This window comes from Patella vulgata, chromosome 5 (assembly GCF_932274485.2).
Source record: "Patella vulgata chromosome 5, xgPatVulg1.2, whole genome shotgun sequence".
Lineage (NCBI taxonomy): Eukaryota > Metazoa > Mollusca > Gastropoda > Patellidae > Patella > Patella vulgata.
The window spans coordinates 76988102-77002811 of NC_065883.2; the positions used below are offsets into that span (position 1 = coordinate 76988102).

The 14710-nt window shown below is 39.0% G+C and overlaps 1 protein-coding gene across 1 annotated transcript; it reads left to right on the forward strand.

The window, feature by feature from the left end:
• Positions 1-425: 425 nt before the first annotated feature.
• LOC126821321 (polycystic kidney disease protein 1-like 2) lies at positions 426-11062 on the forward strand. Its single transcript, XM_050549727.2, has 6 exons — positions 426-1128; positions 1707-1827; positions 3463-3704; positions 5306-5480; positions 6238-7449; positions 9756-11062. Exons 1-6 carry the CDS (start codon positions 511-513, stop codon positions 9953-9955), a joined length of 2568 nt encoding a protein of 855 aa, XP_050405684.1. The 5' UTR covers positions 426-510; the 3' UTR covers positions 9956-11062.
• Positions 11063-14710: the final 3648 nt, after the last annotated feature.

The window sequence follows — 14710 nt, forward strand, 5'->3', positions numbered from 1 at the left end:
ACGCTTACAGCTTAATTTCTGGGAGGTTATTGCAAAACGAAGATTATTTAACTTAAATAGACCTGAAATGTTATATAAAGTATAAATTAGACATTTATTAACCTATCCAGACCATAATCAACTCTTGGTGCTATCTTATCTGTCCGATTTTCAATGGATTTGAATCCGATCTGCTGTTGATGATTAAACGCAAAAGTGGATAATCAAGACTTTGTTAATTATCGTAACAATGGCAATCGAGGCTACACAGATTTGAAATAAGGTTTTCTCGGCTTAGAGTGAAGCAATTTGACTGAAATTTTCAACACATTCCCTTTACATCATCTAGTTTTTAACTATTGTAGTGAGAACTGCCAACTCTTTATCTAATCTTCCATAATGTACCTTTAACTGTAACATCTTTGTTTCAGTTTCGTATTTTTGTGTAACAAGTGGTTGTCCATTGAGGAAGGGATCATAGATAGAGTCCTGCCAGCCTGTGGTGCCGAGAATATCCGTGGTTTCAAGAGAATGTTTATGGAACATGCCACGAGCCAAATAACAGATGAACACATTTGGTTGTCTGTTTTATTCCGACCAGTAAAAAGTAACTTCACCCGCGTTCAGCGTGTTGGCTGTTGTATTACATTGCTGTTTTTGTGCATGATTTCAAACGCCATGTTTTTTGAAACCGGAGACAACAAGGACAGACAGAGGGCCTCGTCGATTGAGCTGGGACCAATCAAATTTAATCCGAGCCAGGTGTACATATCTTTAGTCTGCTCCGTTTTAACCGCAATTCCTGTTTACGTCATAATGATGTTGTTTCGGAAGTCGAAGCAAAAACCATGGGAAAGGAAGAAGAAAAAGATTCCCCATTGGTTACCGAACTTTATGCGAGAGAAACTGGAATTCAGTCAGAAATTGGAAGATATTTTGGTCATATCTGATAATATTGCGATAAAGGACGCCATTTTACCGACCTGGTGTGTCTACATTGGTTGGTTTCTGGTTTTTGTGGCCTCGTTTTTAGCGTGTTTCTTCATAATATTGTACAGTATGGAATGGGGTAAAGATCTATCAGAAGAATGGCTGACCACATTCTTTCTTTCATTCATAGAATCCTTGATGTTTGTTGATCCTTTTAAGGTAAGTTTTATGCACATCGTCACAATGGTCGTGTTAATGGGGGTTTGAAGGCGTGTGATTTACATCATTAGGTCTGTAATTGAGTCAACTGCCGTGGATTCGATTCCCCACTTGTCCAACCTCGTGGGTTTTCTCCGGGCCCTCCCGTTTCCTCCCACTGCTAAAGACCCCTTAGCGCATAGTTCCGGAATGACCTAGTTTTTGTCGAGTGGACGTTAAACAACCTTTCTTTCTCCCGCCTCTCTCTCCCACTTGTACATGAGTAAGGTCGCCTGTCCATCCTCATGGGTTGTCCAGGGTCCTCCGGTTTTCCCTACTGCTTAATATCCCCAAGCGCAAGTGAATTGTCAAAATAAAATTGATAGATCTTTGTCTCGAAATGATCTAGTTTGTTGTTTGGAGTGAACATTACCCCCCCCCCCCTCTTTCATCAATCCGGAAATTCGAGTTTTCATCATATTGTTGGTGCTTTAGTAACAGATGCGAGCAAATTAATCAATTACAAATATTATTTTATCTCTCTCTCTCTCTCTCTCTCTCTCTCTCTCAGTATTCAATATATGTATATTTGTTTCCAGGTTTTGTTTCTAGCTGTTATAGCCGGGATATTGTTAAAAACACTTAAAATAAATCGACCAACTAAGTACGATCTGAAGGAAATTACAGACATGACTACAAAACATGGAAAAATTAAAATAGGTTTGTTTATTAAACATACATTATGCAAGAGTAGATAAAGAGCTGACAGTTCTCACTATAATAGTTAAAAACTAGATGATGTAAATTGATTATGCTAACGATTTCAGTCCAATTGCTTAACTCTAAGCCGAGAAAAGCTTATTTTAAAATCTCTGTAGCCTCCATTGTCATTGTTACCGCCGTCACGATAATCAACAAAGTCTTGATTATCCATTTTTGCGTTTAATCGTCAACGTATGTTGAACAGCAGATCGGATTCAAATCCAGTGAAACTCGGACAGATAAGATGCCATCGAGAGTTGATTATGATCTTTTCGTGTTAATTAATGTCTAATTAATAGTTAATATTTCAAACCTAAAGAAGACCTGCAACAGATAGATTTAGCCCTTTCATAATGTATGTTTAATTGTATACATACAATTTCTTTTATTTATGCAGTATATTACACACCAAGTCAGATGACGTAGCCTTGGCTAATTGTGGATAAAGTTCTCAATAAAAATGAAATGAAATGAAATGAAATGGAGTTTAACGTCCTACTGTTCTGCTCCTATGCTGGGCTAATGAAGACGGGCATACGCCATACAGTGTGCTATGAGGGAAATTTTGCCCGGGCAGCGGCACTATCACCTACTCTTATATCGAATTCCAACTGCCAAGGGATCTTTTACGTGCATTCCAATATATACACGGGACCTCGGTTTTTCGTATCATCCGAAGGACTAGACAACTGTCCTTGTCAGGCCCTCCGTCCTGCATCACTGACAAGGGGGAACCACGCCGGAAAATCTGGATGAACTTTCTCGGCCAATGCAGGGATCGAACACCCGACCTACAGGCGTTAAGGCTGGGATCAGCGCTAGTCCTGTTTACATCTCGTGACCTATGACGAAGAATTGAGCTGGCAAAATTTCCCTCATAGCACACTGTGTGGCGTATGCCCGTCTTCATTAGCCCAGGTTAGGAGCAGAACAGTAGGACGTTAAACCCCATCTCATTTCATTTCATTTCCAACCTTAACCCTTATCCTGGACGCAATGCTTATCCTAATCCTAACCTGCAATCTCGCCAACAATCACGATAATAATGAAAGGTCGTTTAACGTCCTACTGTTCTGCTCCGAATTGGGTTAATGAAAATGGGCATACGCCACACAGTGTGCTATGAGGGAAATTTGCCCGGACAATTGCACAACGACCTACTGTTATATCGAATTCCAACTATGAGGGATATTTTACTTGTACGCCAATGTGTACACGGGACCTCGGTTTTTCGTACTATCCGAACGACTACATAGCTTTCCCTGTCAGGGGGAACCACGCCGGAAAATTTGGATGAACTTTCTCGGCCAATGCAGGGATCGAACACCCAACCTCCAGGTTAGCGAGTCGGCGTTTTATCCAATTAATCACCGTGACCCCCCCCCCCCTACAACCACGAGCCCTAACCTTATTTACGTCGCAGCGACCTTGCCAAAAATTGACCCGGTCTTAGATTTAGCCCCCTTCCAAGCCGTTTTACCGCCGTATTACGTCACTTCCTGTCCACAATAATTCAATTTTATCCCCTTCCAAACATGGCATCAGTGATACCATACACTATTACATGATCGCATTTAACTAATTTATTTACAGAAAGACGACAAACATCATCTTATCAGCCAACACAAGATCAAGATTTCAAACATATTAAAGCACAGAAACTTCGAGATAACCAGATGAAGAATGTGATAAAGGAGTTAATATTGAATATCTTGTTCTTGTTCCTGTTGTCGTGTATATTGTATAGTAATCGTGATACTCAGTCGTATAATCTACATACATATATACAAGATAACTTCCTGGATCCACCTAAACCATATCGTATGTATGACAAGGTGAGCAACACAATCAAAATGAAATAAAATGGGGTTTAACGTCCTACTGTTCTGCTCCTAACCTGGGCTATTGAAGACGGGTATACGCCATACAGTGTGAAGGAAATGTCGCCCGGGCATTGGCACTATCGCCTACTCTTATATAGAATTCCAACTGCCAAGGGATCTTTTACGTGCATTCCAATGTATACACGGGACCTCGGTTTTTCGTCTCATCCGAAGGACTAGACAAGTGTCCTTGTCAGGCCTTCCGTCCTGCATCACTGACAAGGGGGAACCACGCCGGAAAATCTGGATGAACTTTCTCGGCCAATGCAGGGATCGAACACCCGACCTCCAGGTTAGCGAGCCAGCGTCTTACCCACTTAGCCACGTGATCCCCGCAAAACAATCAAATGAAATGCGATTTAAAGGACAATATTGATGTCAGTCTATATCACATATGTGATATCCTGTAACTGGTTAAACGCGTTCCAAATATAATTTTTAACACAGAGATCATTGCTACGATAGATGCGTAGGCTAATAAAGGTTTCAACAATCGGAAGTGACGAACGCAAAAGGAAAACACGAGTTATCCCTCTATATAACTGACTGAAGTAACGAGTGATAACAGATACACGGGCGAATTTCTGCTCACTAATAAATCCTTCGAAGACCAAAAGTTGTTATATGAGACTGTAAGAGGATATCTGACAATTCAAAAAAGTAATTGAATGTCCCTAGATAAGAAAACACTAGAAAAATAGAAATAGTCCGTACATTCCCTTATTTATATTCATTCTATACCTTATAAAAACATGGTGATGCACGGACGTTTTCTATTTATCCTTTAACGTCGTTGTTGTCAACGCCGACTGAGATAATGGTTGTACGTCATACAGTGTGCTATGAAGGAAATTTTGGCCGGACAGCGACGTTATGACCTACTGACAATGGTTCTTTCACGTGCACGCCAATAAGTTTTTCTGCGCATCCGAACGACTATACTGTATCCCTTGCCAGACCCTCTGTACTGACACGAGCGAACCACGCTAGAAAATCCCGATGTACTTTCTTGGCCAACATCTCGGACCGAACCAGGAACCTCCCTCTATTGATTCCTTATAACTTATGGTACAACCAGGGCTATAGAGAGGGTCTGGCGAACTACCAGGTTCCGGTTCCTAGAAAATTCTTAAAGTAAGCACAAAGTAATGCTTCACTTTTTCTTACGTAAGAAACTTATAAAAATACCGTCCCTAGAAAATTCTCAAGACCATTTTTACGAAAGCACAAGTCAAGTATAAGTACTAGTATTACACAATTTTTTGGGGTTATATTTCTTATTGTTAGTTTTCATTTTGGAGTGAAGCCTGTATCACTATAGGCCCGAGACTGTATAGAGCAGTGGACGTGTGCGGCTAGCCCCCGGATCCATTCACTTAATCTGATGTGATTTCTGTGTGTTGTGTCTTGTCCGTAGATTTGTTTTGTGTAATTGTGTGTGGGGCAGGCCACCTGCACTTACTATTATAACCCCTCCAATAAATTATGTTTATTTTCTTTAGCTAGAATGTCGATATTAAGAATATATTATGATTTTATTTGTAATTTCGTAGGTTATTCAATCAAGTCATTACTTTGAATGGATGAATAAAACAGCACTGCCGGCATTGTTTCCTGAAACAGACTATAGGGGAATTCGGATGACAGCAACACAACGTCGGTTCTCTTACAACAGTGCCAATCTGAAGGTGGGGCCGCCTAGATTAAGACAAGTCAGAGCCAGAATCGGTAAACTTTTATTTTTATAATTCACTAAGTTGACCAGCCAACAGACAGGAGAGATAGAAGGGGGTTTAACGCCCACTCGACACAAACTAAGTCATTTAGGGACTAACATATGGTTCAATTGTATTTCAATAATTCGCTTGCGCGTAGGGGTCTTTAGTAGTGGGAGGAAACCGGAGAAAACCCAAGAGGTTGGACAGGCGACCTTACCCCTTGTCACGTAAAACAGGGGAATCGAAACCACCCCAGTTGACTCAATGCCAGACCTTATGATACAACGCAGTGCGTAAACTTAATGTTGTGGCCCAGTGTGTAATTTGTGGTCCCTGATCGACCCTAGAGTTGGCTGAGAAAGTTCCTAGAGTTTTCAGGCGTACTTTCCGTTGTCAGTGGTGAAGCCTGGAGAGCGTCTAGTCTTTCGGATAGGTAGAAAAAACCTAGGTTCCCCCAGTGACTGGTGCAGGACGGAAGACCTGGTAAGTACAGTGTCTAGTTGTTTGAATGGGACGACAAACAGGTCACGTGTACACATTGGCGTGCACATAAAAGAACACGTGACAGTTGGAATTCGATATAAGAGTAAGCCGTAGTGCCACTGTCCGGGCAAAATTTCCCTGATAGCACACTGTACGATGTATGCCCATTTCCATAAGCCTAGTTGGTGCAGATCAGTAGGACGTTAAACTCCATATCAGTTCATTATCGGATAAAGTTATGACAGAAAGTAGTATGTGACATATATGGTTTTATTGATTTACAGGTAATTGTAGTTATCCATATATTGGTCATACCACGTGTATACCTGCCTACGAAGTCATGGGGGAAGATACGGGTAATTATTGCCCTACCTGGAAACCACAACCATGTTCTGATGCAGAAGAAAGTACCTTGACCATCGATGCCTGGAAGTTCACATCGGCTACCAGTATCTGGGGAGCTCCAATAGCTGGCTTGTTAACTCTATATGGCGGTGGAGGATATATTGCTAACTTAGACGTCAACAAGATTGTCTCAACAGAATCGTTAAATGAGATTTTTAAGAATCGCTGGATTGATAGACAAACGCGAGCCGTCTTCTTTGAGTTCACCCTCTACAATATAGACATAAACATGTTCGTCTACGTCAGCATCTTGACGGAGTTCCCCGAAACAGGCGGAGTGGTCACTTATGAAAACATTTTCCCCTTCCGACCATCGCAACACGAAGGAACACTTGGCAAGTTTATTCTAGTTTGTGAGATCGTCACGATGGTATACATCGCCGTCAGTGTAATCCTGATGGGTATAAGGTTCGCCAAGCAGAAGTGGTTGTTCTTCTCCAAGTTCTGGAACATAGTGGAATTCATAATGGTTGGTGTTTCACTGGTTGCCATGGTTTTCTATATTCTACGCATCCAATACACAAGTCAGGCTTTAGCAGCCTTTGAGGAAAATGACCGGGAATTTGTCAATTTTTACCATGTTGTGATTTGGGACTATGCCTTCGTTTATGTTTTAGGTGTGCTAGTAACCATAGCAACGCTGCGTTTATTGAAGGCAATGGCGTACACAGACATAACGTTCAAGGTATTCAGTGTACTGGGACAGACCATTAAGGTTTTCCCGGGCTTTGCCACATTCATTGGCATCAACCTCTTAAGTTTCTCCTCGGCTGGATATTTCCTTTTTGGCCGCACTGGAGATCCATACAAGTCGGTGATCACGTGCATGGAAACTATGTTTGTAGGGCTGATGGGAGATCCGACGTTCAAGACGACTGGAGCGGAAGTAGCAATGAGTCACATGGAAACTATATATTTTAGTTTATTTGTTATCGGGGTAACGATTCTACTTACCAATCTGTTTCTGGCCATTTTAATGGACGTGATGAACAGGTCTATCGAAGATCCGCCATCTAAACAGGAAGTTGATATGAATGTGTTCTCCTACATGTGGCAGTCAATGACACGCGTCATTACAGGAAAACAACCAGGTACGTAAAATCAATAAATAGATAATGCAAAATGAATATATTGAAATTATCAGTCCAATTACTTCATTCTGAGCGAAGTTATCACTGTTTCAAGAATAGCGGAGTCTCGATTTTCATTGCTACAGTTCTTACGAAAGTAGGGGGGTTGGATGGCTGAATGGTTAGCGTGCGCGCGCTGTATCATAAAGTCTGTCATTGAGTCGACTGGCGTGGTCTCGAATCCCCGGTTGTACGTGGCAAGGAGTAGGGTCGCCTGTCCAACCTCGTGGGTTTTCTCCGGGTCCCCCGGTTTCCTCCCACTGCTAAAGATTATGTAAATAAAAAAAAATTAAACCATATGTTAGTCCCGAAATGACCTAGTTTTTGTCGAGTGGACGTTAAACCCCATTTCTCTCTCACTCTCTTGCGAAAGTAAACAAAGGTTTGATTATTCATTTAAAATTAAATTATTAAATGACGATGGTGTTTCAATCCGTTCAAAATCACAACCATCCGACGGTTTGGCTGAGAAATGGTCATCGTGATTTTTATCCTTCTAAGTGATGTCGAATAAAGGGCATGGCAAGGGACAACGGATTATAGTGTACGTAAAAGATCCCCTGGCAGTTAGAATTTTATATAAGAGTAAACCGTAGCGCAGCTGCCTGGCCACAATTTACCTCATACCTCATAGCACACTGTATGGCGTTTGCCCGTCTTCTAGCTAAAATATACCTCATGCTATACTGTGTAGTGTGTGTGTGTGTGTGGGGTGGGGGGGGGACTAGGTAAGGGGACGGGGTTTGGGTAGCCGAATAGTTGAACGCGTGCGTTTTAGTTTAGATCATAATGTCTGTGATTAAGTCGCGTGGCTTTGTTCTGATTCCTAGCTTGAACGTGACAAGTAATAGAGTCCCCTGTTCAACCTCGTTAGTTTTCTCACCCCCTCTGCCAAACACACCTACACACAAACGAATTATTGAAATAAAATTAAATCCTATGTTGACCCGAAAAGATATATTTCGTGTCAAGTGAGAGTTATACTCTATTTCTCCGTATCTTATTCATGTCCTTTAAAGCTGCAATTTCATATTTTTAAGTTATATTTTTAAAATTTATTAAAATAAACCGTCCTACCGTGTTAAAGAATAATCCTATTAATCCTATAATTCACTATTGCCAGCTGAGAAATTGGCAAAAATATCATTTTCAACTTCAAATTCCAACGTTTGAAATTAGCTAATGCATGGAGGCAATAGGAAAACAAGGGAGGTAATTGTGTTATTATTTCCTGTGTCAATGATTTTTAAGGGTAGGAAATAATGCCCATGGTCGTATAATAGTGAGTTGATAACCTATTGAGCAAAAGACATAGAAATAATTATGTTTTAACTTTCTTAGGAAATATGAAATTCCCGCTTTACAACATCTGGACGTTGCTAGATTACTTCACAATTCCCGAACTTATAGCTACGATATCTACAGACACGTGAACAGTAGCGTCCAATCAGAGGTTGTGACATGGCGACCTCCACCGAAACCTTGACATTGAACGAACCTTGAACTTTGCAACTCGATTATCACAGATAGACATTTTAGTTTGAAAACGCGAGACTTGGTACTCGGGACGATCGAGGAATCTGATAGATTCACAAGCTGGGTGAATACCCAATCAAAATTAGTGTCGAAATGTACAGGGTATTACGTGAAGGCCTTGATAAGATGTACGTAGTTAAAGCGAGATCAAGCCTTCTATTGAAGATGTATATTATTACAAAAACACAAGGTTAAAGTAGCTAAGTCTCTAACTCAGTATCATCCAAAGCCTTGGACTTTGAAAACACAAATTATTTGTCAGTTTAAATCAACATTGGTGTCGTGATCTTACCGGGAAAAGATGGGCTTCTGACATCCAATATTTAAGACAAAATAAACATTTTACCATTGGTACACGAATCGTGTACCATAATGCGTTTCAGTGCCATTTGTAATAAGGGACTCGAAGAACGAGGCTAGACATATTCCACAAGTCATATCAAACACTCACGCCATATTCTTATCTGGAGAGCATGCGCAATAAATACTATCGTTGTAGACTGGAATAATCAGACGCTAGAGAGTGCCATTCGATTGAGACTTCTGGCGTATTTCGCCGAATATAACTGATTAGAAATTACAGTAAAAACAGAAACGATTGAATGTAAATCAGTTTATATACATTCATATTACATTATTACATGTGTTGTGACCCATTTGTGTCAATTTCTAGATGCCAAATATTAGTGGTTTAGCTCCTTTGAGATAATTCATATTTTTATATTTTCTAGATTACACCTATCGCTACAAGGAAGAAAATGACGTTACAAGAGAAGACGATCAACAAATGACATACGTCACAGAATATAAGGACCCATCTAAGCTTTCTATGTCTCTGTTAAATATCAAACAGTTTGAAACTAAACGTCCATTCGACCAGAAAATGAGCATCTATGAAAAATTATCATCTCTCAATGGTACGATCGAATAATATGAAAATTGAGTAATATTTTTATTTTTAATTACTTTGGGGTTTTTAAATATGATATTTGGCTGTTTAGATTTCTTTGGGTTTTTTTTAAATATGATATTTGGGTGTTTGGATTTTAAAGATAGGTTCCCAGAAAAGTATTTATCGGGTGGTTATTTCCATTAAAAGTATGGCAATTTTGGTATATATTGAAAGTAGAGATATCCAATCTTACTAGAAAAATACTGGATTCCCTGACAAACATCCATGGAGGTATACAGGACAAAAATGTCAGGGTTCCCCTAATAGACAGCCCGCGGAGATTGAGCGCTTGATGTACAAGTTGATAAACTTTATGAAGAATTAGACGTACAATACTTTCTGAGATAAAAATCACGGAAAAGGACACGGGCAGTGGATAATCCGAGAATTTAAGTAGGATTCGATATTTGTAATAAAAAGTCAGCGATTAAAGACAACATCGTCTTGTGTATACAATGAATTCTCCTCCGACTTCGCACCCGTAAGTCACGTGACACAAACATGACCTCTTTTGATCGATTTTTTTATAGCAAGGGTATTCCTTGACAATTACAATATTTTGAGAAGGATTTGAAGCAGATTTATGATAAATTAATTAGTTTGATATGTTTTTAGGCCAAATATATCATCAAATCACCCTTTTTTGTACACGGGAATGTATCTTTAAAGAAAATCTATGCTTTTTGCTTGCTGCTTCTTCAATTTGTGAATTATTTTTACAATCTGTTTAAGGCGAATGTTATTTAAATAATACTGCTGTAGATAAGGCGCACTGGAAACTCACAATGTTAATGTTATGTTAACAAAGCAACGTTACTGATCAATTTACAAGATTTTGGGTGAATGGAAATCTTTTACAACACGGAATCAGTAGATAAGACGCACCGAATTCTCACAATTGAATTGTCTGAGCTAGCTATTAGTTATGTTATTACATACGACGCACTGAAGTCTGAGAATATTAATGTAATGTATCGAAGGGAAATAAAAAGGGTGTTTAAGGTCTCGCTGTTCTGCTCATGCTGGGCTAATGAAGCATGGTATACGCCATTCAGTTTGCTGGGGGGGGGGGGGGGGCAACGTCGCTACTCCCTACTCATATCGGATTCCAATTGCCAAGGGTTCTTTTACGTGTACGCCAATCTGTACATGGGACCTCGGTTTTTTGTACCACCCGAACGTTGGTTGTATAAGAACTCTTTCAGATTCTAGTGTTATGAGAGCAGGTAAATCTAAATTTTGAAATATAAATAACGAAACGAAATAGGATCTGTTTAGATAGGATTGGTTAAAAAGGTGTTAATATGATGAATTTTTGAAGGTTGTAGGCGAGTGCTAATCAAGCATGAAATCAAAAATAGTAATTCTGTGAGAACGACTCGTAGCCCTGTGTACAACTATCTGACCTGTTGTTCACGATTATTTCTCAGGCTTTTTTTTTACAATTTTTTTTATAAAAAATGCATTATGTAAGAAATACATCTGTAAATTGCAGGTCTTTATTTTGCCTTCAAATAATTGTTTGAAAATTTATGCAAATGACAATGCTAATAATTAATTCCCTAGATTATCGGATGACCGAGATTTAAATGGATTGATACACGATCGCCATTTAATAATTTAATTCGCTCAGAATCAAGTAAATGGAAGAATTTGTCATTATCTATGTTTGAACTCTTATATAATGCATCTTTAATGTGTGCAATATCACTGTTTTTTTAAAAAAACAAAACAATGCAGCTTATGTCTTTGTGCGTACAATTCTTGTTTCAAGATTCGTATTAATCCCATCATGTCGCAAATCACCTAACCATTAGCCTACACGAAGCACTGTCCGAGTTATGGTATGCAATTTCAACCAAATTCGTTAAAGTTTAGTGATATTTTTCATTTTGAAATGAAATTGTCAGAAAAGTTATTTGGATCGCTCCATAATAATGTAATACACAGAAAACAGTTGAGGAGTCCAGGGGAAGAACGATCGAAGTCACATTTTTTGGACGAGAATGCTTGACACGAACAGAACAACGACAGGGTTCCCTCGGCTTCGTCAAAAAAATTTTCAAGGATAAATATACGTCAAATTCAAGGATTTTCAAGGACATTTTTTAGCCTAAAGTTACAATTTTTCATCTTAAAAATAACCAAAACATTACCAACTATCGTTATAATCTCATATTTAAAAGGAATTGAAGACATTTGAAACAAAATTAAGGATCTCAACTGAAATTCAAGGATATTTTCCTATTTCCGCGAAATTCAAGGATATTCAAGACCTTGAAAATGAAATTTTAAATTTAAGGATATTCAAGGATTTTCAAGGACCGCGGGAACCCTGAACGAGTGGGTTTAACTACAACTTTAAAATGATGTTTAATACGAATCATAATTACCAGTCCAACAACTGACTTCCACTTTTCACCCAAATTAAGGTGACATAAAGGGTACGATGGACTTGTTTGTCCGGGAGGTCATTTCAGAAGGGCCTTGGTTTGATGTGACTCCGATCGTTTTTACTTTAAAATTGATTGTTCCACAGAAAGCTTATACAATTTGCTACCAGATGGCGCCATTAACTAGGGTTCGTTGAAAAAGTGACTCACATCGTTCTTCCCCGGGGCTCTTCACTTATCATTCCAAGTACTGTTATATTTATCAGTTGAGTTTTAAATATGTATATTTTAAAGTAAAGTTATCTCCCATTTGTTGTTTGTTTTAATATGTATTTTGTGTTATATAAATTAGTTAAAATTAATTGTGTAATTATTGTATGGTACGAGGTGTAAATAGAATGGGGTTTAACGTCCTACTTTGCTGCACTATTCAGGATAAAGGAGGAATTAAATGGGATTAAATGGGGTGTAACGTCTTACCTGGCGGGTAATGAAGACTGCGGGCAATAACCTGGTTAATAAAGAACTGATATGAAATGAAATGAAATGGGGGCTTAACGCCCTACTGTTCTGCTCCTAACCTGGGCTAATGAAGACGAACGTCATACAGTGTGCTACAAGGGAAAATTTGCCCGGGCAGCGGCGCTACGGCCTACTCTTATATCGAATTCCAACTGCCAAGGGATCTTTTACGTGCACGTCAATGTGTAAACGGGACCTCGGTTTTTCGTCCTATCCGAAGGATTAGACAGCTGTCCTTGTCAGGCCCTCCGTCTTGCATCACTGACAAGGGGAAACCACGCCGGAAAAAATCCCGATGAACTGTCTCGACCAATGCAGGGATCGAACACCCGACCTCCAGGCTAGCGAGCCAGCGTCTTACCCACTTAGCCACGTGATCCCCCTGGTTAATAGAGAAATGATATGAAATGAAATGAAATGAGGTTTAACGTCCTACTGTTCTGTTCCTAACCTGGGCTAATGAAGACAGACATACACCATACAGTGTGCTATGAGGGAAATTTTGCCCGGACAGCGGCAACCACCATCACCATCACCAATAATTTATGGTGAAAACCAACCATCATCACCTATAATTTATAGTGAAAACCAACCATCATCACCTATAATTTATGGTGAAAACCAACAAGCATCACATATAATCACATGTAATTTATGGTGAAAACCAACCAGCATCACCAATAATTTATGGTTAAAACCAACCATCATCACCTATAATTTAAGCTGAAATATTTTGATGTGCTTCTTTCTCATCGGATTGACACCAGATCAGGTAATTATCCACCATTGATATATTGACCCTTTTTTTAATTAAAGGAATAAAATGAAGTTTAACGTCCTACTTTTCTGATCCACCCGGGCTTATTAAATATCAAATAATCAACCCGTGGATTATTTGACCTTTTCCAGAAAATGCTTAGGACGAATAGCGGCTTTAAATACATTGGGATTTAACATCCCAATTACACATAAAATATCCCTTGGCAGTTGGAATTCGATACAAGAGTAGGGCGTAACGCCGCTGCCCAGGCACAATTTCCCTCATAGCACACTGTATGGCATATGTCCGTCTTATCCCAGTCGGAGCAGAACAGATGGAGATTAAACCTCATTCCATTTCATTTTCTGCACCGACTGGGATAATGAAGATTTTGTTGACAACGTTCTATTAAACACTACCATAATCTGAAACAGACTTTTAGAATTTTAAACACTCCAACGAATTAATCAGTTTTTTTGGAAATATTTGGGGTACCGAGACAGGAAAATTAATCACCTCTCTTTTAAATAGGAATGTTCATAAAATAGGTCAAATGCGCAAAACATCCGATATCTAATTAGAAATGCATATATATCTAATAATTTTAGTACAATAATATTTACACATTTAAGCTGTATACACATAATAGGGTTTTACTGTAAAATAAACAAATATTTTGGGCACTCGAGAACGGAAAAAGAAACCAATTGGTGGTCTGTATCCGTATTAAATAATTACCTCCCTTGTATGTAATGTTGTTCATAAAGTGGGTCAATTACGCAAAGCATCGGATATCTGTACAACAATACAAATATTTCTAATAGTCATAGTAGACTAATCATTAACTATTTACGCTGTATAGATATAATAAGGTTTAACTAAGAAATAAACGAATATTTGTTTAAAAATGTCAAAAGACCTAAATAATTCATTTCTAGGATTATCTCCCTTTTATCATTACCAACAATGTTTTCGCTTGGGAGCTGCCAACGTGTCATTTAACAAGACATGCTGGTCCACGTTGCTTTACTGTCCAAGCCGAATACTGGGAAGGCTAGG

Coding starts and splice junctions, on each gene's coding strand:
- LOC126821321 (XM_050549727.2), top strand. CDS start 511: ATGTTTATGGAACATGCCACGAGCCAAATAACAGATGAACACATTTGG. Junction 3,705..5,305: donor CATATCGTATGTATGACAAG/GTGAGCAACACA, acceptor GTAATTTCGTAG/GTTATTCAATCAAGTCATTA. Junction 7,450..9,755: donor CATTACAGGAAAACAACCAG/GTACGTAAAATC, acceptor TATATTTTCTAG/ATTACACCTATCGCTACAAG.